The following is a 25210-nucleotide window of genomic DNA, read 5'->3' as shown; positions in this document are numbered from 1 at the left end:
GACTCCATCCTCTTGACATCCTCCTCTTAGATATTTATACACACTGATAAGGTCCCCTCTCAGTCGTCTCTTCTCGAGGCTGAACACGCTCAGCTCCTTCAGCCGTTCCTTGTAAGAGAGATGCTCCAGTCCCTTAATCATCTTTGTTGCCCTCCGCTGGACCCGCTCCAGGAGCTCCGTGTCCCTCTTGTACTGAGGAACCCAGAACAGGACACAGTAAGTTAAAAAATAAAATAATAATAATAATAATAGTAATAATAACAAGGGGCACTTGGCGGGCGGCTCCCCGTGAGGTACCGCCCGGCCGGGGCCAGGGTTCCCGCGGTGCCGCATCCCGGTGCGATCGGGGGCGCGCCGCGCGGCCCCGCGGCTCCGACCCGGCTGCAGAGCCGCGCGCGGCCGCTGGGGACGCAGCACCGCCCGCCCCGGGCCTGCGCGGACCGTACCACCCTGTAACGCACCCCCCGCACCCCCGCCCCGCGGTTGGTTCCGCCGGCGGCCCGGAGCGACGGTGCGGAGCCGGGGCCGGGAGCGGGGCCTGGGCCGGGAGCGGGCTTGGGGTCGAGAACGGGAGCGATGGCGGGGGCGGGGAGCAGCGCCTCCGGGAGCGGGATGGCGCAGAAGACGTGGGAGCTGGCGAACAACATGCAGGAGGCGCAGAGCATCGACGAGATCTACAAGTACGACCGCAAGCAGCAGCAGGAGATCCTGGCGGCCAAGCCCTGGACCAAGGAGTGAGTGGGAGCGGGGCCGGCGGGGCGGGCGGGACGGGCTGCGAGGATCCTGGTCTGACGGCTCTGCCTTCCCCCCGCGGCCTCTGTGTCGCTGCAGCCACCATTACTTCAAGTACTGCAAGATCTCGGCGCTGGCGCTGCTGAAGATGGTGATGCACGCCAGGTCCGGCGGCAACCTGGAGGTGATGGGGCTTATGCTGGGCAAGGTGGACGGGGAGACCATGATCATCATGGACAGCTTCGCCCTGCCCGTGGAGGGCACCGAGACCCGCGTCAACGCGCAGGCCGCCGCCTACGAGTACATGGCTGCGTACATCGAGAACGCCAAGCAGGTGAGGAGGGGGGGCAGCGGGTGTTTCTGCCCCTCCACGGAGATCCTGTGGGTCTTGTGAGCTATAGGAACACGTTCGGGGGCTCGCAGGCTTCCCCCCGGTACCAGTGCCTGCCCGATTGTCCTGTTTCTCCTCAAACATGACAGTGGTAACTGTGTCAGCAGCAGGGAACGCAGGGCCCTGTAAACATTTGCAAATACGTATTTCCATATCTTACAGTAGGTCATCAAAAGTTGGACTCGATGGTCTTGGAGGTCTTTTCCAAGTTTAATGATTCTATAATGAGTACAGTATTCTTTCCTTCGTAAATTATTTTCATTGCTGAGGAAGTGTTTTTGTGGCTGAAACTGGTGGCTTGTGGATGGTACAAGGAGGGATCGTGTTCCTAAAATAACTGATACAATATGCAAAATTAGATATAAAATATAAAATATGTATGCATCAGACATACTTATATTTGTAGATCACAAATATGGCATTTATTCTTACCTTCTCCTCTAGTCCTACTGCATAACCATGCTGCTCTTTTCCATAAAATAAAGAAAACTCGTTCGTGAAGAAATTGCCAATGAAGGAATAAGAAAGTTTCAGTGCAACTTAATTATTCATTTGGAAATTTAGCTGAACAGACTCAAATGTCGGTTTCCCATCTTCATCACTCTGTATTCAGAGATCCATGTCTCATTAAACCTGACTATGCAGTAAAGTTCTCGTGTGCAGAAGGATATCAGAAATACGACTCTGCTCTGTGGCTGATGTAGAAACCAGCACAGCGCAACAGAACACCTGCTGATGCGCTTCTTCCCGTACAGGGCAATCCTATACTACAAATAAGAGTTGAAATAACTTTAACTCTCCAAGCTCAAATAGTTTTGAGACCCATTTGACACTTTGATTTTTAGACCACCTAAAATTAGAAGCCCCTTACTTACTATGTGGGTATAACAGAGGAGTACATGGGTTATTTTGGAGTGTTTTACTTATCTTCACAGCCTTGCATACTGGTAGAGATATTTAAATAGATGTACATTAGGCTGAATCATAACATCAACAAAGAATAAACGTAATCATAGAATCATAGAATCAGCTGGGTTGGAAGGGACCTCTGAAATCATCAAGTCCAACTCTTGATCCACTACCACCGTGGTTACTAGACCATAGCACTAAGTGCCACATCCAGTCTCATCTTAAAAACCTCCAAGGATGGAAAATCCACCACTTCCCTGGGCAGCCCATTCCAATGCCTCATTACCCTCTCTGTAAAGAATTTCTTCCTAATATCTGACCTAAACCTCCCCTGACAGAGCTTAAGACGATGCCCTCGTGTCCTACTGATAGCTGCCTGGGAGAAGAGACCAACCCCTACCTGGCTACGACCTCCTTTCAGGTAGTTGTAGAGAGTGATGAGGTCTCCCCTGGGCCTCCTCTTCTCCAGGCTGAACAACCCCAGCTCCCTCAGCCTCTCCTCATAGGACATGTGCTCGAGTCCCTTCATCAGCCTTGTTGCTCTTCTCTGGACCTGCTCCAGCACCTCAATATCCTTTCTGAGTAACTCAGTATACTTCCTATCCAGAAGTAGTAATGTTCTGAGACCTTTTTAAATAATTCAACCCTGTAAATGAGAAAATTTTAGAAATAATGTATTTTATCTGGTTTGTTTTATCTGGAAACTGTTAATATCATGGTGCTAATACTGTTGTTGCAGAAAGTAGGTAACTGGAAGAGATGTCTTTGCCTGAAGATATATTCATACTATCTTTAGATAGAGATATATTCATACTATCCTGTTCTTAGGTAAAAATACCGAGTTTCAAAACAGTTAGTATATAGCATAAAATTAGGTGTTTATATACAGTGAGTTCAGCTTGTGTTTAAAACAGTCTGGGTGTCTGTAGGAGTTCTTATATCATAGGAAATGTTTTTTCCTGTTGTCAACATTAACAACATTATACAGTTTTGTCTGTAGTTTCACAATTTTGAAATTGAACTCGTGTGCAAATATAATAACTCAGCTTTCCTGGTGCTTTGGCAGGGTTTGCATGCACGTTCCATATTTGACTTTGGCAAGCACTTGTTCCTGGAATAAGTCTTTTTAATATTAAGTTGCTATTTGATATATTCCTCTACATAAGTGCCTTATAGAGGCCAGCGTTTCAGTTATTTGCTTCTCCATGGGCAGGATCTGGTATAAATACAGTTAAAATGTGTTATTTGGCTTTGAAAAATAACACACATTCTAAAGTGCTTTGTTGGCCTCTCTTATGGGAGTTGCAAAGGAAATACAAACATTATTCACCAGTAAAAAAATAAAATAAATGTTCCATTCAGTAAGCAAGTTTGTGTGTTTCCTCTCATCTCTAAATTTTTCAGATTGAACCTTCCTGACATACTCAGTATTGGGCAAAACCAAACAGGCACTGTGTCCAAACACATCTTAATTCTCAGTAAAGAACTGGCATGTAAGGTTGGACCGAAATTATCCTACTCAGTGTGGAACAGCCAGTAAGCAATTCTTCAGAGAGGATTACAAAAATTAGGTTAAATGGGTGTTTATTCTCCTGTCTTTTTTTGGCTTTGTTCCTTTTCTTCCAGTATTTTTAGAGGTTGCCAGGGGTATTATTTGGTTTGAGTTTTTATCTGATAAAAATGTGTCAAAAATTCACCTTTTGGATTTTAGAGCTGGCTCTGGGCAATAATTTCCGTCTTTTCTGGTGTTTGAAAACATGCTTTTCAAGTTAATTTTTAAACCTACCACTGATCTAATAGTATATGCCTCTGAGATGTGTTACTGTACTAAGCAATTCATTCACTGCTGATGTTTCTTGCATTATATGAGATTATATATACCTGTGTCATAACCACCCTAAAAAATTCCTCATGCCTGCTGAGGAGTCCCAGCTCAGCACCTCACTGTGTGGAACCTCTTCTGTACTTTAGCTGACACTGAAGTTCAGCTCCTGACTCCTTGAAGGTCCTTGTTCTGTGGCAGCAGCTGTAGCAGAGAATGCCAATGCTACACATTGCGCGGTTTCTAGGGAATGGTCGAGCAACATAATAAATTCCTGTTTATCCTCCCGCGGCGTTGCAGTGTGCTGGAAGGGCCGCTGGAGGGCAGCCGGTACTTTGGGAACGGAGATGAACTCGGCCTTTTCCCTTCCTTGTTCCTAGGTCGGACGCCTGGAAAATGCCATCGGCTGGTATCACAGTCACCCTGGCTACGGCTGCTGGCTCTCGGGGATCGACGTCAGCACGCAGATGCTTAATCAGCAATTTCAAGAACCCTTCGTAGCAGTGGTTGTAAGTACTGGCCAATGAGTGATTAAACGGCGGGGGGGAATAATTTTTAGATTTCTGTCTGTTAATGTTCTAGCAGTGTGTATTTTGCATGATGGAGGTGTTAGATCCACATTTTAAATTGATGCCACACCTTTTGCTTTGCTGGCCACATTCTGGCCAAACCAGTAGCATTGTTTGCCAAGACCATTTTCACGGCATTGTTCCAGCTATGGTGGCTTTGTACAAATCCATACATTACTCTTAACTTAAAGTTCTGCTTGGTACTTTTGAAAAAAAATGTATTGAGCAATCCATATTTGATTTCCTGTGATAGAACAAAAAAAATCTGTTTCTTTTGTTCTCTTCCTTCTGCTGCTGAAATACAGCAAAGCACGTTCATGAAGATCTGTTATTTTGTATCTAAAGTGCCTTTTAAATTAAGTCAGTGGCATAGTACAAGGTGGGAGACACTAGGAAATGTATCTTCGAAGAAGCAACCTGAAAAAAATCCCTGAGACCTTCATGTTCTTCTAGGCTTCAGATACATTTGAAATCAAAAGTAAACCTTATTTGAGATACTATTTGTATAACCATTGCTACTGAAGGAAATAAAGGAAAAAATACTGAAATTAGTCATAAAGAAGGAGTATAACTGATGGAAGAATTACATAAGAAAAAGATAAATGACCCTTAAGAAGTATTTTCACCGTGTGACATATTTTCACAGATTCAGAACACTTTTCAAGGGACTGCTTTTTTCTTTTTTTCCTCTTCTTTTTTTAATTAGTTTTGAAATTAAACAGGGCATTAGTACATATGTTAGCAAGGAGATTTTTCCATTAGTTTCCTGCATTTTCCACCAAAGTGCAGCAAAAAATATAATACTTTTTCTTACCTCTAGTGGTTATAAGATTAAAATGCAGATTTTTATTACAGTTTATTGACTGTTCTAAAGTGCAATTTCTTTTAAGTACTTTTTAAACAGGGAAAATTAGTTTGAAAAAATGGCCCACAGCAGGCTATTGATATTCCCATCTGTTTAGAGTCTCATCCCAACAGAAAAATACCATTTATGACAAAACTAATACAATTTGCATGAATTACATTTCTGAAATACAATTAATTAGTTTAGTAATTGTAATTAATAAGCTTAGTTTATGCCTGTAATAATTTATAAAATACACATTATGAGTATTACCTGTATTTCTACAGATTGACCCAACAAGAACAATATCTGCAGGAAAAGTAAACCTTGGAGCATTTAGGACATATCCTAAGGTAAATAGTTAAAATCATCTAGTGTGTGATCACTGAACTGTCTTTAAATAAGTACAGATTGGTTCTAGAGATTACAGCAGTTTGATCTACTGTGCTGTACTGTATGTCATTGTTCATTCCAAAAGGAGGACATGCTGATATATTGGTTACTGCATGCCTTTGGATATTGATTATGTTTACAAAAGTTGATTTCTGGTTTGGTTTTCATAGAGTTTTGGCAGTGTTAAATCAAATATACTATCTAGATTGTGGAGCTGTCCTAAAATTATATAGCTCCATAAAGCTGTTTTTTAATGGATATAGTTGTAGGTACCACTCATCAAAATAGATTTACGTTAATTCTTCTCTGTTTATTTTTTTAGACTTAAAACCAAATGTTAATAGCACGTTTAAAATGTTGTAATTTGCTTTTCATTTGAGAAAAAGAAGGTTCAAAACTATCTACTTAGCTTTCAAATAAATATTATGAATCTTCACAAAATAATGCACAAAAAAGTCAATTAAACAATATGGAAGGGTTAGGCTTAAAACTAGAAAATCACATCAGTATTGGAGATCTAGATCTCCAAATGCAGTTTCCTGTGTATAATCCTGGCAGAGATATAACTGTGTTATTTAATTTCAATCTAAGAAAGTTCAGGTATATCTTTTAAATCCTCGGTTACTATTGACTTATCAAGAACTTCAGGCAGCCATCCAGTAAAACAATTAACAAAATTAATTTTTTAATAAAAATTAAATCTTGTAATTAACAAAAATGTTTGTGAAAGGTCCCCAGTTGCATCCAAGCATTATTCTTCTGTTGACAAAACCATGAGAGATCTTCTTAGAACAGTTTGTGATTCGGCGTATTCAATTCTATGGGCAAAACCACTTCATAAATACTTTCAGAATTTTGAGCAGGGAGAAGAATCTTGTGCCTGAAAACAAAATCATATCTAGAAAGTCACATTGGAAGCCTATTTTTAGGGAGTCCTCACAGTGGACTGCAGGGAGTTTTTGCTTAGTAAGTAGCTATGAGTGGCATCCTCTTGGCTAAATAAGTAACTGCAGTTTTGGGTATCTTTAAGGCATATCCAAGGCATGGATTTTTCTTCCCTTTTCTCACATCTCCAGTCTTCCCTCAAAGAAGATTGAAATTACTTCAAAGAATAGGTAGAGAAATATTATCTTAGAAAAAGCTTACCCATTCTTTGGTCTAATTATAGCCTGCTGTGTTACTCATTTGAAAAAACTCAGCTGTTGACCACTGGTTTGCTTTTGATAGACATGCAAATTATGACTGCTACTAAAGCCAAATGTAAACCCGAGATGCAAGAAAATTCTGAATTTCAGATTACCAGGCGAAATGTCATTTCCCTTAGGAAAAATAAACTAGAATTGCATAAACTAGATTTTTTTTGTGAAGTGCTTCCAAGAGTTGAGGCATTAAAAAAAGTCTCAGAATTACTGTGTCATCTTTGCCCTTTGTTGAATTTTTAGGGCTATAAACCTCCAGATGAAGGTCCCTCCGAATACCAGACTATTCCACTTAATAAAATAGAAGACTTTGGTGTACACTGTAAACAGTAAGTAACAGAAAAACTTGTGACTTCAGCATTTTTGTGTTTAGGTTAGTGATGCAGTATGGAAAACTAAATTCCTTAGAGCATTTCAAATTTTGAAGTTCAGTGTTACTTTAGCACTGTTGGTTTTGTAAAAAAGTGTTACTGGCATTTAGCAGGAGATGGTTTAAGAGAGAACTGTTGGAAAGATGAGCTGGTTAAAAGCTTTAGCAGTTGATTTCTGGACACATTTTAGTAGTAGTGCCTTGTTAGGGCAGGGAAGAAAGGTTCAGATGTAGAGTGATCAAGAGGGCTGGGGAGCCTGTAATCCATCTTGCTCTTGTGAGCATGTCGAGCGCAGCTCGTTATCCTGCATCACTGGTTGTGTTAAGATTGTTTCTGTCTCTGGTAGGATTGGAAAGTGGTGCAGCCTCAAGGACAAGATCAGTAACAGGAAGAATTACTGCTTTTTCTATCCTGCTAGTTTACTTTCCATTAATTAAAAAGGTAGTTTAGTTTTAACCATTCTTTTTTTTAGCTGTTGTGTCCCCATACATACATACATACATACCATTTCTTTATTTGTCAGGGCATTTGTTTTGCCAGGTCAGTCCCCTGATCTGGCCTAAATTGTGGGGGCACACATGTCCTTGCTGGTTAAGCTAAAGTGAGGGGGAAAGTAGAGACAGATAGTGGAGACACAGCATTTGCAAAGTAACTAAGGAACGATGGGACCAATTCCTTCAACGATGGCTTGGTTTCAATTCTGCCTTCAGCATCTGTGTACAGAGAACTTGCAGACCTCACTGACACAGCCCTGTAGGCTATTGCATAGTGGGTTTTTTTCATGTTTTTGGTGCATGGGTATCTGATCTTCAGTGTTTTTATAGTTGAATGCAAAGTTTGACTCTGAAGTGATGAAGAAATTAAACCAATTGGAATTGGCCTTTCTATCCGATTTGAGGAAAGGTCCAGAACAGGAGCTACACAGAAATCTTTGTAAAACTGTAAGAGTACATTTGGTAGGGTTTTTTAAAGTTGGCAGCACTTAGTAATTATCATTATAATATCCATCTCAGGAAGCTGGCTTCTTGTACGAGTCATTGCTTTCCATCCAAACCAAGAAAGTATTTTTCAGTCTTTCCTAGAATGAAACAGCAGTTAGGCAGGAGAGGGAATTAAAACTACAAACTTGTCACATTACTAAATTACTGATAATACAAAAGACTAGAGTGGTGGTGTCCTCTCAGTAGTATGAGTAGTCTGACTAAGAATTAAAAGTTTAGAGAACTTGAATGATGGTCATAGAACCATAGAGAATTTGTGTTGGAAAAGACCTTTAAGGCCATTGAATCCTGCTGTTAATCCAGCACTGCCAAATTCACCACTAAGCCATGTCCCTAAAGAGACACATCTACACATCTTTTAAATACCTCCAGTGACTCAGCCACTTCCCTGGGCAGCCTGTTCCAAGAGTTGACAACCCTTTCATGGGTTTGTCTCTTTAATGTCCAATCCAAATCTCCCTGGTGCAACTTGAAGCCATTTCCTCTCACCCTGAGCTTTTTACTTGGAAGAAGAGACCAACCTCCACCTGTCTACAACCTCCTTTCAGGTAGTTGTAGAGAGACATAAGGTCTCCCCAAGCGTTCTTTTCTCCAGGCTAACCAACCCCAGCTCCCTCAGCCAATTCTCTTAAGACAGAGTAAACATTTTTTGCTAACAGCATTATTTCCTGTCTGTTTGAAATGCCAATGACTACTAATCACTTCATGGTAGCAGTAGCAGTCTGGATAATCTTAATCTAACTTTTCTCCTTTAGTTGATGTTCAAAGCTCAATTCTAAATTGTTTCCATTTTATATTTTTAGTAAGTACATTGTTCGTCAAATAACTTGGATTTCTAATTGTGAATCTGCCACACATCTCTTTGAAGAACTGGCTTAGTATCTCATTTTTTGTCACATATGTGCAATAATGGTATTTGTTAAATTCCAGAAATATTAAAGTGTGGTCAGTTGCTAGATTTTATAGCATTGTTATCTCTGATGGGACTTCTTACAGAAATGCTGAGCAAAATAACTTTACAGAGACCAAGAGATAACAGGATTATTGATAACCTGTGCAAGAATTTCCTGATCAAAATAAAGTTTAATATAGCTCTTAAATGTTGCTGTAGTTCACCTACACTGATGACTTTACATAGCTCAGCTTTCTGTCTGCTTTATTGTCTCTTGTGAATTTTGTAGCACCACTAAAGCCTGGCTTTCAAAATAGGTGTGGTAGAACATAAGATTGTTTGCCTATTTGTAACATTTACTGCTACCAGCTCTTCCTAAAGGAGTTAGAGGTGGCATATGCAAAACTGCAATCAACTATAAGTTATTACAGTATTGAAGTATTCCAGGCATGTAACAGGGCATCACTACATTGCACAAGAAGTTGTTAAGAGAATAATTAAAAAACCCTTGCAATTTCATTAAATAGAACACAGCAGTATATGTGAGGATTATGTATTCCTGTATTAAAGTTATATATGAGTTACTTATGGAAAATCTTAAGAGTTAGAATTGGAACTGGGGGTAATTTTTTTAATTTTTCAGTGCTTTGAGTTTTTGAAGATACTTGCTATTGATAAGGATTTTTTGAGTTGCATGTATTTTGTGTGTGACAGTCAAAGGACATATTTAGCTAGAAGCTTTTTTTGTTTGCATGTTTGTTTTTGAAGGTATTATGCTTTAGAAGTCTCATACTTTAAATCATCTTTGGATCGTAAATTGCTTGAACTTTTGTGGAACAAGTACTGGGTGAACACTCTCAGTTCTTCTAGTTTACTTACTGTAAGTACCATAGTATGTTGTTGTGTGCATTTATTCACTCAAGAGTGCTAAAAACTAGACCCTCTGCTTTAAAATGCTTAACAGAACACTGATAGATATAGATCCCACATTAAGAATCTATCAGATTATACAAGAAAGTGAGTTTTTCCTAATCATAAGTACTGAAACGTTCCTTGTATCTGCTCTGTAGAAGGTGGGAATAACTTACATTTAATTTTACTGAGTTCTCTCTATACACTTAAAGTTTATCTTAAACACCTTTTAATCTTGTAACTCTATATAGCACTGAAATTAATGGTATTCCTTAAAATAATGGTGTTTAATAAGTAAACACTTTTTAAAAAAACAGTCAATGAGACTGTTGAAACAACGTTGCAACCGAAATACTGCAGGTAGACCTTCAGTGTAACAGCATCAAAACCTTCCTTCTGTAGAACACTGTTTTACACCTTTTCTCTTGGACAGAACCGATTGAGTTTTACTTACTCTTTCATGACCTAGGGCACAGGTTGACAGTAATAAAGAGTGCCCATTTCAGGCTTTAGGGATTGAGAATTTGTCTGAGGTTTAGCTTCTGTTCTCTCAACTACCACTCATGCCGCTCACGTTCTGCATCACTTCAATTGCAGATATAGGTTAAAATGTGCAGTACTACAGTCTTAAAAGCTCTTTTCAGATTTTGTTTATTTTGTGTATAAAGGCTTGAATGTATAGCTTAGAAATCAATGTTTATTGCCTTCTTTTTCCCAAGAATGCTGACTACACCACTGGCCAAGTCTTTGATTTGTCTGAAAAATTAGAACAGTCAGAAGCTCAGCTTGGAAGGGGCAGTTTCATGCTGGGTTTAGAGACTCATGACAAGAAATCAGAAGACAAACTTGCAAAAGCAACAAGAGACAGGTAAGATAATGCGTACATTTATCTTCTCTGTAAAAAGTGTTATTTTGTTTTAAACTTTTATCATGCCTGAAATTGTAACATGCCAATTAAATTGTAACCTGACAAGATTAGAGATAAGAATTATTAAATTGTAGATATAAATGAGAGACTCCAAATGTCATTAGTTATTTTTGAAAGTTTAAGACTTTTCAGTCTTTTTTCTGGAATAAATTCGAGTCTAGTTTATTAAACAAAAAAATCCCAGTAAAATTCCATCAGAATATGGCAAACAAAAGAAAGATGTTTTCTGTCAAATGCAGAATTTTAACATTGCTAGAAAACAGCACATTTTTGTGATTAATCAGGTTTAAACTAACAGTAAATAAAATTATTGTATAGAACATGATTTTAAGAACTAATGCTAACAGTCCAGTAAGTTTAGTTTACACTTGTGTAAGACTTTTACTCTTAAAAATTAAGAACTGCCTTTTTTCATGTTTCTTAATTAATATTTCCTTTTTCCACAAACAAAGAAGGGGTTTTTGTTGTTTTGCTTTTAGGAAGTAGATTACAGATATTAAGGTGTTTATATTTAGCTATCTTGCCTGATAGCAAATACTTGCTCTTATCAGTTAATGAAGTTATTCTCATTGGGTGTACAGAATTATAGTCACCATTTTTCCAAGTAAAATCTTTAATAAAAGGTAATAGTATCCAACAAGTCATACAGTTGGGTTGTTCAAGAACATTGTATTTGGCAAATTTCAGACCTTAAAAACCAAGGAATACTGCACTGTACATGCAAGTGCAATTTCATATCCATCTGTGGAGAAGGCAGAACTCGCCTGCAGGCATCTTAGGAGTGTTCTGAGTGAGAGAGAATAATTCCATTTAGTAAGGATCAATTCCGTAGAATACCTTGGTACAGACTGCAAAAATTGAACAAAAGCTGGGATGTTCTACTTTTCAGATTTTGAGGCTTTCTGGCCCTCTTCCTCATCATTTCATCCTGATACATAAACCAGTATTCTGATATTCTTTCCCCCCCACATCTCCACGCTAGCAATGTGTGTGGTAGTACCAGCTTTACTGAGGGACTAATTTTTGAGATACCAGATGAGTGGTGACTTATTAGGTAGGTAAAAAAAAACCCAGAGAAAAAAAGGAGATCTTGTGTGAACAGAAATTACTTTATTTAAATCTTATTCACTCTGACTCAGGTGGACACAGGCTTTGCCTTAATAAAGAGAGGAGTCAGCCTGTGTTGGACAAGCCTTTGTTGTAAGCAATGGGGGAATATCTGCAAACGTAGTATGGTCATTGCTAAACAGAATCAGAGTTGGTATTGTGCTTGTGTTGTCTGTGCATTTGTTTCCTTGTTATGGAAAGTTAGCAGCTTTTACAAGCTTTCTAACAAACATAATCTACTTGAAGGGGAGTGACTTTATAGAAGTTAATACTCATTTAGATTATTTCAGTTGCAGAATACATTTGCAATGAAGTGAAGGCTGTTGCTAGCTCATAACAGCCAGGTTAAGTGACACCTCCCAGTTCCTGTAGTGAAACAGAATAACAATGCTTAAAAGACATGAGAAGGATGGAGTTCCTGACAAATTTTAATCAGTTTTGGTCCCTGTTTGGTGTCCCATAATACTGACCACATTTTATTTTCCCATTGCTGTCACCTGCTTACAGTTATTCTAAGAAATAACTCCTCTGATCATCCTACTATCTTATTTCTTGCAAATACTTTTCTGTTTTTGTTTAGACTTCATCAGTAGTTAGTTTATAAATTGTAAGACTGGAAGGGATTGTTGTTGTCATGAATTCTGCTTTCCTGTGTAACAAAAGCTACCATAGTTCCCAAAACAAATTGTAACACTTTCACAGATGCATGTTTTTCTTCAATTAGTAATCTTTCCTAAGAGAAGAGTAAAGATAATAAAAGGCTTCTATAGACACAGGACAGTTGATTCAGTGGCACCTAAATTACTTTGAAGAAAATAAGGTTGCAAAGTTTACTAAAGGATTATTGGATGTACCTGTTTTAGGAAAAACAGTGCTGTAAGGCATTAGGATAAAGGTGCTTACACTGGGATGTATGAGATCATCTGTTACTGTACATACACATCTCTAAGAGCCATTTTCTAAGGGTACATATGGATTAGCCAAATTGTGCTCCAAGTCAGCTTCTTTTCCATAAGATTCCTTTATGTAGCTAATAGTAATTTGTCCCTGTTTTCCCCGCCTTCAGGGCTGATTCACCTTTTGCATTTGTTTTTATTTGTTAGCTTGATACTACACCCCCCTAAGCCAAACACTGGAGAAAACGTGGTTCAGTAGGAATCCTCTCAGCTCTTTGGGCGTTTTGCACTTTACATATTTTGACCAATAACTAATTGGTTCTATAAAGTATTCCTTTAATGTTTCCTTCAAAGTTTCTCAGAGGAGCCTTGATTACCGTGCACTACTGTCCTGGAGTTGGGCAAAGGAGATAAGGTAGAGAACAGGGAGAGCCTTCAGGTATTGATAACAACAGCTGGTAGCTCCATTCCTCCAAAGATTTTTTTTATTTTATTTTTTGGTTTAGAGGACCATAGAGCCCACTTGCTATTGTTAAGATGTCTTAAATTGCCAAAGAAGTTTTCTGGAATTGGTCCATGTGTGTGTATAGTCAGTTTGCTTTTTAAGTAACAAAAAGGTATTGGCAACAATGGCTAAAATTGCTGTGTGTGACTTCTTGCTGGACAGTTGTTAAGATTCATGGGGTTATGGGCACCCTGAACTTCCAAAACAGCTGAATATCTTCAAAGAAAATGACAGTTCTGTTCAGGTTTTGTCCAACATTGAATTTATGCTTGTTTTTCAGCTGCAAGACCACCATAGAAGCTATACATGGATTGATGTCTCAGGTTATTAAGGATAAACTTTTTAATCAAATTAATATAGCTTGAAGCGCATCACCAGCTGATATGCATCTCCAAAGCAGAAAATACCATAGTTTCTTTTGCTTGGACTTGTTCAATTTGGGAAATGAAGCTGGAGTGGAAAAGTATTCATTTAATTTGTAGTACTTTAATATTTTCCACCTGTCTGACCAGTTTTAAAGAACAAAATGTTCTGAAATGTAGTGCAACTTTTTGTTCTTTATCATAAAACACAACCAGTTTGCAGAATTGTTCCAAGAGAAAAATAAATGTGACTTACTGGATTTTGGTCTTAGATATTTATCTCATCCAACTGCAATAAAAGAATTTTGAACCTGAGTGAGTATTTTGGGCCTTGATATTTTTGGCAAGCATTTATCTTCTCTTACTCTTTTTCTTATTGTTCTGTAGAAAAGTACTGTCTACTCAGTTAGATTAGATAGGTAAGCTATGCAGTATAAGAAGTTTGTTTCTCAGATTTTAATATCTGTGTTTAATTTTAAGAATTGAAATCCCATTTGTTTATCTTTTAACAAGTTATTAAATCTAGTGGAGCCTTTCCTGATTTGGGTTTACTAGTCCAGCCAGAAATGGTTTCTTCTCACAGTGATGAAACACTTATGCATAGTACAGCAGTATTTTGCTTACAGCATTGCACTCATGATGGACATTTTATATTTTTAAGTAGTCAAGTGTTGACCAGTTCTGCAGTGAAACTCACAACAAGATGAAAAATTAATATCTCTGAAATATGTATTAGGCTAATTTCAGGCCACAAGTACTAAATGCATTAATCATAATTGCTGGCTTACAACATGGTGCTGCTGCAGGGCTGATCTTAGTTTGTTTTGGAGGCTTTCATACTGAATTTCAATAATATCCAATATTCAATAATGTTTGGATTTCTTTTAAGTTTTTGTCCTTAATCCTGAGTTTCCTGGGGGAAGGGGGGGTTGGAATGTTTACTTTTGGGGTAGTTTATGCTTTATACAATATGCCATTATGCTTTAAACCTTAAGTAACTGATATTTCTTTTCAGCCTTAACACTGCCTTGATGTGGGTTTTGGTTTTGTTTTGGTCTGGAAATTTTAATAGCTGTTACTCATTTTGAGGCTTTTCGTCCAAATGGATTCCAGTGTATTTGAAGCTAAGGTGCAAGTTATACAATGAAAATTTGTAATTCAGCAGGGAAATGCAGATACCCTGAAGCAGAAATTCATCAAAAGTTTTAAGGCAGCATCCGACTGTATAGGAAAAATATGTTTAATCGGAGCTAGTAAAGCTGAGATAATTGTCAGATGTGCAGTTTGATAGGAAAACAGTTTCATTCTTCTTTCAGCGTGACAGTGGTGGGGAGGCAGGAAAAGAAAGCTGTGGTATTTGAATATTCAAAGCTATTAATTTTCTTGGAATGAAAATAACAGTGTGCTTGTCTTTGATCAACCATTTTTAATGCTAGCGTTATTCCAGATTCTGAGATCAAAATTCCGTGCACCAAAGATGATTACCATAGAGGAGTCATCCATATCTACACACATACACGTGCACAAGAGTATCCTGAACGCTGGAGAATCATCAACAGATAGAGAGTACGCCTTAATTCTACCAAACAGTTTTGAGATTTCAAAAATGTTAGGAATAAGAGGATCCTTGAGAACAATACATGCTGTGTATCAACAAATACATCAATTTTTTCTTCCATATTTGCACCCACCTTTTATTAAAAAATTAGTTTATGTAAATGAGTACCACATATCAGATAATTGACAACTGAAGTAATACAGTACATACTAAAGCACATACAAATAAGTTCTCTTTAATTAGATTTTTGAGACAAGCATGCATTCCAAAATGAGTGCCTTTCACGTTTTAATGAATAAAAAATTTAATGAACACAATTTTTTCATCTAACAGTATTTGCCAATATATTAAAATAACGGAATGCTAAAATGCTGAATTATGCTTGAACTTCTTCCTTATCCTGTTCTTCTGCTTTTCTTTTTTTAAGTGTTCCTGTATGCTTGCATTTCTCGTGTGTGCAAATTGCATTTTTAAACAATTTATACATACTGATATCAACAAAATCCTAAGAAATATATGCATATTTGTGACAGTCAAATACCAAGGATTAAGCTGTAATTCCTGATAGAGTACCAGATTTCCTTACTGTGTGCAGGCTTGGAGAAGAGCCATTCATATTTATTCTGTGATTACTGGGACAAAGGTGCTTTATTATTCTATCAGACCTTCTCCTTTGAAGTTCTCTTCAAATGTTTGGTAAGAAATAGAATGACAGCTTCCATAAATTACTTTTCTTGCCTGAAGATTGAATGGTTGCATTTCTGGCAAGAGATGAGGTACCTGTCTCAAAGGGGGAAAAGGGTCTGTGCTCAGAAATTACCACATCTCATTGAAAGAGCTTTAAACTAGATTTAAAGGGGGAAGGGGATAAACCCAGGCTTGATAGAGATAAGCCTCAGGTCACCACCCTGCTGTTTGAGGGAGAGTGTGGTAATGAGGTCCTTCAAGTCTGCCATCTCAGTGGAAGTGGTGGATGGAGATCCACATGGCAGCAAAGACACAGGGGTTATTGATGTGTTAGAAACCATAGAAGGGCCTGAGAGTGGTCACATGGGAGTAAGAGCTTCTCCCTAAAAATAAAGGCAGCAGGATCAATAGCCCAGCTGCAGTACATGTACACCAATGGACACAGCATGAGCAACAAACAGGGGGAGCTGGAAGTTACTGTGCAGCAGGAAAACAGTGATACAGTAGCCATCACAGAGACATGGTAGGATGACTCACACAACTGGAGTGCTGCAGTGGATGGCAATAAACTCTTCAGAAGGGATAGGCAAGGAAGGAGAGGCTGTAGGGTAGCCCTGTATGTTAGGGAGTGTTTTGGTTGTCTAGAGCTGAATAATGGTGATGATAGGGTCCCAGCTGACTGGAGCTTAGCCAATGCGATGCCCATTTACAAGAAGGGCCAGAAGGAGGATCCAGGGAACTAAAGGGCTGTCGGCCTGACCTTGGTGCTGGGGAAGGTTATGAAGCAGATCATTTTGAATGCCACCATACAGCATGTACAGGACAACCAGGGAATCAGGCCCAGCCAGTAGGGATTTAGGAAAGGCAGGTCCTGCTTGACCAACGTGATCTCCTTCTGTGACAAGGTGACCAACTTAGTGGATGAGGGAAAGGTTGTAGATGTTGTCTACCTGGTCTTCAGTAAAGCCTTTGATACCATTTCCCACAACATTTCCCCTGGAGAAACTGGCTGCTCATGGCTTGGAGAGGTGCAATCTTCACTGGGTAAAAAACTGGCTGGATGGCCAAGCCCAGAGTGGTGGTGAATGGAGTTACATCCAGCTGGTAGCTGGGCATGAGTGTTGTTCCCAGGGCTCAGTATTTGGGCCAGTCCTGGTTAATATCGTCATTGACGACCCAGATGAGGGGATCAAGCATACCCTCAGTCAGTTTGCAGATGACACCAAGTCAGCTGGGAGCATCATTGGCTGGAGGGCAGGAAGGCTCTACAGAAGGATCTAGACAGGCTGGATCCATGGGCCAAGGCTAATAGGATGACATTCAACAAAGTGAAGTGCCGGGTCCTGCACTTGGGTCGCGATAACCCCAGGCAGCACTACAGGCCTGGGCCAGAGTGGCTGGAAGGATGCCCAGCAGAAAAGGACCTGGTTGACAGCTGTTTGACAGCTGGCTGAACATGAGCCAGCAGTGTGCCCAGGTGGCCAAGAAGGCCAATGGCATCCTGGCTTGTATCAGAAATAGCAAGGCCAGCAGGACCAGGGCAGTGATCGTCCCCCTGTACTCAGCATTCCTGAGGCTGCTCCTCAAATCCTGTGTCCAGTTTTGGGCCCCTCACTACAAGACACTGAGGTGCCGGAGCATGTTCAGAGAAGGGCAACAGAGCTGTTGAAGGGTCTGGAACAGGAATATAATGAGCAACTCAGGGAACTGGGTTGTTTAACCCGGAGAAATGGAGGCTCAGGGGGGAACCTATCGCTCTCTACAACTGCCTGAAAGGAGGTTGTAGTGAGGTGGGGCTTGGTCTCTTCTCGTAACAAGAGAAAGGATAAGAGGAAATGATCTCGAGTTGCGCCAGGGGAGGTCTGGATTGGATGTTAGGAAAAATTTCTTCGCTGAAAGGGTCAAGCACTGGACCAGGCTGCACAGGGAAGTGGTCGAGTCACTGTCCCTGGAGGTATTTAAAAGACAAGTAGACATGGCACTTAGGGACACGGTTTAGTGGTGGACTTTACAGTGCAAGGGTAACAGTTGAAATTAATGATCCTAAAGATCTTTCCAACCTTAATGATTCTATTGTATTTAAGGTATTTATTGAAATCCCAATATAAAACATTTTGTATATCATACCATAAATTAGGTTAAGATAAAATTATAAAAACAAATACTTTAAAAACTACAAAACCAGACAAAATCTAAATACTACAGAGTTGAGCTAGTATCATTTTAGGATGCAGGTCCCAAAGTGGTGAAAATTATTAAAATATGGGGTGGTAAAATATAAGATTAATTGCGTGCACATAGAACTTTTTTCTTGTGTCAAGTCTTGAGGAACTGACATCAGAGAGTATCCAGTTAGTTGAAAGACTTTTCTGGAGTTAAAAACAATTATTCTAAACCTTTAAGGAATTAATGAAGGATCTTGTTCCTTGGGGTGTATTTTTATGAGATGTAGTTTTACTTTTCAGAGCCTCGGAATAATATCCACAAGGAAATATGTAATTTAGGAAAGTTAATTTTGACCCTCAGATGAAACTTTTAACATATGAAATATTTGCTGTGACATTTCGTTTGTTTTTAATTATGAAAAATTGCTTCATAGAGGGCTTTCTAAAAACTACAGTATTCTGGGAAGTAGCATGGTCCAGTGGATAGGTCACACGACTGCATCTCAGGAGAATGGGCTTTTCTTCCTGGCTTTTCACAAACTAGAAGTGCATAAACTTTAGCAAGACATTTCTGCCAGAGTTAGTGTCTGTTTCCTTCTATGAAGTAAGAAGATTGATCATTAGCCTTTTAAAAATACAGATGAAAAAGGATATGTAAGTATTACCGGTTTTATTCACTAAAGGTCATCACTACACTCTCAGTTTGTCAGATGTTACCACCTTAAATAACAATTCTTAATAATGCTGTTAGCAAAAAATGTTTACTCTGTTTTGCATAGTTTGTCTGTTTAGATCATCACAGACAGGAAATGGCTGAGCCCTTTGAGGGGATTATAAATATATTGTTTTCGGAACTCTTAATTTTCAATTGAAACATGTGTTCAACTCCTATGTAAATTTGTCCATCATTTCCTGTGTGAATTTCTGTTTGCTTTAGCCCAAATTACCTTAGGGCTTATGTATAACTGCAGTGGCATTACTTTATTATAAAAGGAAATTAATTTATGTGCCTGCATCTAATGGCAAGCAATCTTTAGTAATTACAACCATCTGAGCTTTCTTCTCCAACTGAAGACAAGTTGCACTCAAATAATTTGAATTAGAATTGAGCTTATATTTTAAATCTGTTTCTAAGGGAGGCATTTTCAGTCTGAGTTCTTCAAAACTGCAGATACAACTAGAGAAACGTAAAGGCATCAAAATGGCAGATATTGTTCCAATTTAAACAAGGTGTATGTATTCTATATGGTGATACAAACTCCAAACTAGCTCCTCATTATACCAAGTTTTTGTTGGAGTTCTTCCTTTTCCATTTTGAAAATTTTTCTTTACAGCTAGGTAAAACTGTGAGAGTGGCAAAAAAAGGTTTAACGCAAATATTTATGTAAATCATCATCTGGGGACAAATAACTTGTAAATAACATCTATACCTATTTAAGAACAAAGAATGACTGTGTGAGTACTCAGATCTCTATGCAGTGTTTGACAAAATAATGCTAAGCTGCCTGTACATCTTCTGACTGTTTCTGAATAATAGCAGCATACAATAATTTTTACTTTCTATTCTTGGTTCATCTGTCAAACAATATTTGGCAAGTTGTTATTTTCTCTATGGTGAAAACTATGTGTTTTGAATTATTTCTTACCACTTATCTTTGGAGACAGGATCTTGCATTTCCCAAATCAACAGTGTCATCTCTGCTAGAGGTAAGATACAATATTCAGTTTTAAAAAATTATAAACACAATAAAGATAAAATGCTTGTCCTAACAAACAGATAGTTTTCTAATAACTTCACTTTTACTTTCAGGCTTTAACAGATTTTAACTCTGCAGATCTGGGATGTTACTTCATTGTTGACTGAGGTGCTCTAATCCCAATTGCTTAGTTGTTCTGATTGTGCAACTGTATAGCGTAGATGATTTAAAGAGGTCCATCCATTTCAGTGTGATGAAATGAACTGTAGTAAGATGTTGCATAACTAGGAATAGCTATCTAAAGCTTAACTTACCTGTTTTAAGGTAAGGGTTTTGCTTGCCCCAGCCTGTGTACTGGCTGGGCTGAGCAAAACAAGCTCGAGAAACTTAACTTGTGGGGTTAACATGGGGGAACTTACCCATGTGAACCCTGTGGTGTTCCTGTTAGTAGAACAGAGGAAATAAGGCAAGAACTGTTTCTTCTGCTGGCAATCATGGCTTAATAGGATAAAGACTTTTATTTTATTTGAAGGGCTAGAAGGACCAAAGGAAACAAATACAGATCTTAATTTTAGATTGAACTTGCTCTATAGAAAGGCATTGTCTTTAAAGGTAGTTGAACTTTCTGCTTTCTGCCATACGTTTGGTTGTCGGGGGGTTGGGGTTTCTTTAATTATAGCAATTTCAGGAAATTTGTTTGTGTTAATTGACTCTTCATAAATATTAAAGCCTTTCATTTCTCTCTGAAATTCCTTGATGAAATTGTCTGGCTGTGAAGAGCATCAGATTTTGCTTCTAACAGGAGAAAAAAGCTGTGTAGTCCTCTTGTCTGTGTCACTGCAGAAAATGAGCCAAAGAATTGAACTATGGCCTCTGTCAGTGCTGTATGTTCGCTTGAATGCAATGCTTCTCCATTAAAGAGGTTTTTTTGTTCTAACAGTTTGTTAGCTTTTTAAAAGGAGACCTGAGGATGTGACTCAACCTTGCAGAAGGAAAGAAAAATGACATGTAGGCTGTTCTCCTGTTCTGAACTTAGAGCACACCTTTGCAGAGGACTCAGTATTTTTACTAAATAAATGTAGAACCACTGTACTGTGCATGGGAAGTCACAGTGACCTGTGAACATTCTTGGATTTGTAAAAAAGACATTGTGGTTAATGACATCCTGCATGTAAGTAAAACAAAAAAGCAACCTACCCCCTCTAATGAAATTTAAATAATTTCAATCCAAAGGAGAATAAAATCCTGTTCTTTCCTCTCCACGTATCGTAGGATGTGGGAACAAAATGCTACATATCCTTGTTGATATGAGATGGGAGTTTGAGATGGTGGATTCAGGTTTGCAGACACTGGTGTGCAAACAAGTGAAGTGTGCATAGGAGGACAATAATACTGCTAGCTCTCCATTTTAATAGATACTTCAATCATTTTGTCACTTAAAGGTCTGAATATGGTGATTCCTATCATCTGTTGATCCAAAATGAATTAGTGCTCAGTACAATTTCAGAAACTAAAGTGGTGAGCATCAATATTAAACTTCTTGTTTTATGGTAACCTTTTTTTGTCTAAAAATAATGCTAGCTAAGGAATAGGAGATGCAGCAGCCAAACGTTTATATCTTTATTTCATTTATTATAGTGTTAGTGCTGAATGGGCTTTACATAGTCATAGGCATCAGTATTTGGACCAATCAGTTTAACATCTTCATTGGTGACATGGACAATGGGATCGAATCGAGTGCACCCTCAGCAAGTTTGCCGATGACACGAAGCTGAGTGGTGCGGTCAGCATGCAGGATAGGAGGGATGCCATCCAGGGAGACCTTGACAGGTTTGAGAGGTGAGCCTGGGTGAACTTTGTGGAGTTCAGCAAAGCCAAGGGCAAGGTCCTGCACCTGGCTTGGGGCAATCCCAAGCACAAGTACAGACTGGGCGGAGAACAGACAAGAAGCTTGACACATCTCGGCAATGCGCTCTCACAGCCCAGAAGGTCAACCATGTCCTGGGCTGCATCAAAAGCAGCGAGACCAGCAGGTTGAGGGAGGTGATTCTGCCTCTCTACTCCACTCTCATGAGACCCCGCCTGGAGTGCTGTGTCCAGGTCTAGGGCCCCCAACACAAGAAAGACATGGAACTGTCGGAAGAAATCCAGAGGAGGGCCACTAAGTTGATCACAGGGCTAGAGCACCTCTCCTATGAAGCCAGGCTGAGAGAGCTGGTGTTGTTCAGCCTGGAGAAGTGTTGTAGTTTAGATTCTCTTGTTGAATTTCCCCATGTGACTATGGGTTTTTGGGGGGCTCTTGCCAATAGCGCTGTGTGGTCCAGCTGCCCCTGGGGAACCAGCCATGGGATGGGGGGGAGCGGACGGGGGGAAGACGAGATCCCAGGAAAAAGGGGTCCCACAATAACTAGGGGGATTAAGGGGAACCAGGGGTTCCAGTTTCGCTCTCTTTGTCCTGAGACTGCTGTTGGGAGGGAGCCGCCAGGAGCCACGGGAGGACCTGTTTCATGCTCCTGCCTTGCACATCCCGCGCCGCTCTAGGCCTACGCCCATCAGAGCTGTCTCTCCCCGGAGCCCCCTCCGCTGCATGCCGTCCCTTGCTTCATGGGGCCTGTGCCATCCCTTGCCCGCTGCCATCTCCAGAGAGCAGCCGGTTCCGCTGATCGAGACCGTGGCACCCGCCCACACTGCAGCATCCAGAGCTGGTGAGTCCCACCACCCACATGGAGCTTGCCTGCTGCTGGCTCCAGAGCAGCAGCCATTTCCACCAATCAAGACTGTGGCATCTGCCTGCGCTGCAGCATCCGGAGTTGCCACGCGTTTTTCCCTGCCTGCTGCCCTGCGCTGGTTTCCTGCCTCCGGGACCATGTGCCTGCACTGGGACTCCATTGTTGCCTCTGCAGTGTGGAGGCATAAGAGTGCCTTTTGGGTGACATTTTCTCTGTATTTGGTTGTTGTTTTGTTCTGGTTTTTTCCTGTTCTCCGTTTTTTTAGTAAAAACTCTTACTCATTTCTATTCTTTGCTTGAAAGTCTCATAATTTTAAAATTTACAGTAAGTCTGGGAGGGAGGGGTTTCTATTCCATCAGAGGTACCGCCTCCTAGCATACATTGTCTTTAAACCAAGACAAGAAGGCTCTGAGGAGACCTTATAGCAGCCATCCAGTACCTAAAGGGGCTACAAGAAAGATGGAGAGGGACTATTTACAAGGGCTTGTAGTCATAGGAAAAAGGGGAATGGCTTTAAGAAGGAAGGTATATTTAGATTAGCCATTAGGAAGAAACTCTTTACTGTGAGGATGGTGAGGCACTGGAACAGGTTGCCCAGAGAAGTTGTGGAAGTCCCATCCCTGGAAGCGTTCAAGGGCAGGTTGGATGAGGCATTGAGCAACCTGGTCTAGTGAAAGGTGTCCCTGCTCATGGCAGGGGGCTTGGAACTAGATGATCTTTAAGGTCCCTTCAATCAAACCATTCTAGGATTCTACAATTCTATGATGATTTCTCAAAAATCGGAGCCACCACCACAGCCCCAAGAGCACAACAAGGGCTACAGCCCAGCACTGCCAGATGGTAGTGAAGAGCAGGTGTCTCTGGGCCATGTCATTCTGCTCCAGCTCCTGCAGCAGACGAGTCATCTCCTGGTTCAGCATCTCTGCACGCTGCTGCATGCGCTCGCATGTGGCCTCATCCAGCTCATCACCGACCACCTGCAGGCGCTGGATGAGGATGTGTCGCACCACAGAGAGGAACATTCGGGCAGCCATGGCCTGCAGGAGGAGGGAGAGAAGTGGTCAAGTGGGCTGGGAAGGAGGGAGCTGGCAGTGAGAGGAGCAGGGATAGGAGCTGCATGGAGCTGGGTGCAGACAGGAGAGGGGGTGAGGCTCCTGGCAGGTGGCTGAGCCCTCAGTGCAGGGTGACAATCCACCCTGCAGGGGCCACGTTTCTGTCCCAGCCCTTGTCCAGCCCAACCTCCCCCTGACTGCTCATGGCCAGGCCCTGATAACCACCCCAACTGTGACTCGTACCCTGTGACGTCACAGGTGCCAGAGCCCACCCCAGCTCAGCAGCTCACAGCTGCCCTGGGCAGCCAAAGCCGTGACACCTTCAGAGGACAGACCCATCCAGCAGGACATGTAATGTGGGGTAGGATACAGGGATGGCTTCTGTGAGAAGTTCCCCCTATGTCCGATAGAGCCAACACCAGCCAGCTCCAAGACAGAACCACCACTGGCCAAGGCTGAGCCCATCAGTGATGGTGGTGGCATGTCAGGATACCATATTTAAGAAACGGGTGGGAAAAACTTGTGCAACACCAGCAGTCGGGAGAAAGGAGTGAGAATATATGAGAGAAACAACTCTGCTGACCCCCAGGTCAGTGAAGAATGAGGAGGTGCTCCAGGCACTGGGGCAGAGATTCCCTTGCAGTCCATGCAAAAGATTATGGTGAGGCAGGCTGTCCCCCTGTAGCCCATGGAGGTCCATGGTGGAGCAAATATCCACCTGCAGCCCTTGGATATGCCCAAAAGAGGCTGTGACCCTGTGGGAAGCCCATGCTGGAGGAGGTTCCTGGCAGGACCTGCAGATCTGTGGAGAGAGGAGTGCACACCGGAGCAGGTTTGCTGGCAGGACTTGTGACCTCACAGGGGACTCATGCTGGCATAGTCTGTTCCCGAAGGACTGCACCCCATGGAATAGACCCATGCTGGAGCAGTTTGGGAAGAACTGCAGCCCATGGGAAGGACCCACATTGGAGAAGTTCATGGAGGACTGTCTCCTGTGGGAAGGACCCCATGCTGGAGCAGGCAAGAGTGAAGAGTCCTCACCTAAGAAGGAAGGCAATGTGTGATGAACTGATCACGACCTCCATCCTCATATTTGCTCTGCCCAATGTTTTTGAGAATCTCGTATTTGCTACCTTGGAAAACATAAAACTCAAATTGAAATTCGTTGAAAAAGTTGTTTCAGACATATTTTACATATTAAAACAACTATACTGAAGCAACACTCTCAGACACATTCTATGATTTTTGGGATTGTCCTGTGCAGGGGTCAGGATGTTTGGCTCAATGATTCTTTCAGGTCCTTTCCAACTCAGTATATTCTATGACTCTACAACTGTGTTGATTCCATTTTATATAGCTGTCTAGCCACAAAAGAGGAAGACAAAAGATGCTTGGGAAAAAGTCTGACCAAATAAAATATTTGAAACATAACCCTGAAACAGTTTGTCAGAAATTGTTAGGTTTGAATTTAATGATGGACAATTAGAGG

The 25210-nt window shown here is 40.7% G+C and overlaps 1 protein-coding gene across 2 annotated transcripts; it reads left to right on the top strand.

Annotated features, from left to right (window-relative positions):
* Positions 1-98: 98 nt before the first annotated feature.
* COPS5 (COP9 signalosome subunit 5) lies at positions 99-14148 on the top strand. 2 transcript variants are annotated; one of them, XM_039378440.1, is made up of 9 exons: positions 99-216; positions 652-734; positions 832-1066; positions 4235-4363; positions 5555-5620; positions 7103-7188; positions 9892-10003; positions 10755-10903; positions 13752-14148. In XM_039378440.1, exons 1-9 carry the CDS (start codon positions 121-123, stop codon positions 13834-13836), a joined length of 1041 nt encoding a protein of 346 aa, XP_039234374.1. In that variant the 5' UTR covers positions 99-120; the 3' UTR covers positions 13837-14148. The 2 variants fall into 2 exon arrangements, with proteins under 2 accessions (XP_039234374.1, XP_027603991.1); XM_027748190.1 differs by lacking the exon at positions 99-216 and having other exon boundaries at positions 491-734.
* The last annotated feature ends 11062 nt before the right edge of the window (positions 14149-25210 follow it).

Source organism: Pipra filicauda, unplaced genomic scaffold, assembly GCF_003945595.2.
Source record: "Pipra filicauda isolate LSUMZ 115617 unplaced genomic scaffold, ASM394559v2 scaffold138_size1969278_pilon, whole genome shotgun sequence".
NCBI lineage: Eukaryota > Metazoa > Chordata > Aves > Passeriformes > Pipridae > Pipra > Pipra filicauda.
The sequence above is the reverse complement of the archived record's forward strand: the minus strand, read 5'-3'. Positions and strand labels throughout refer to the sequence as shown.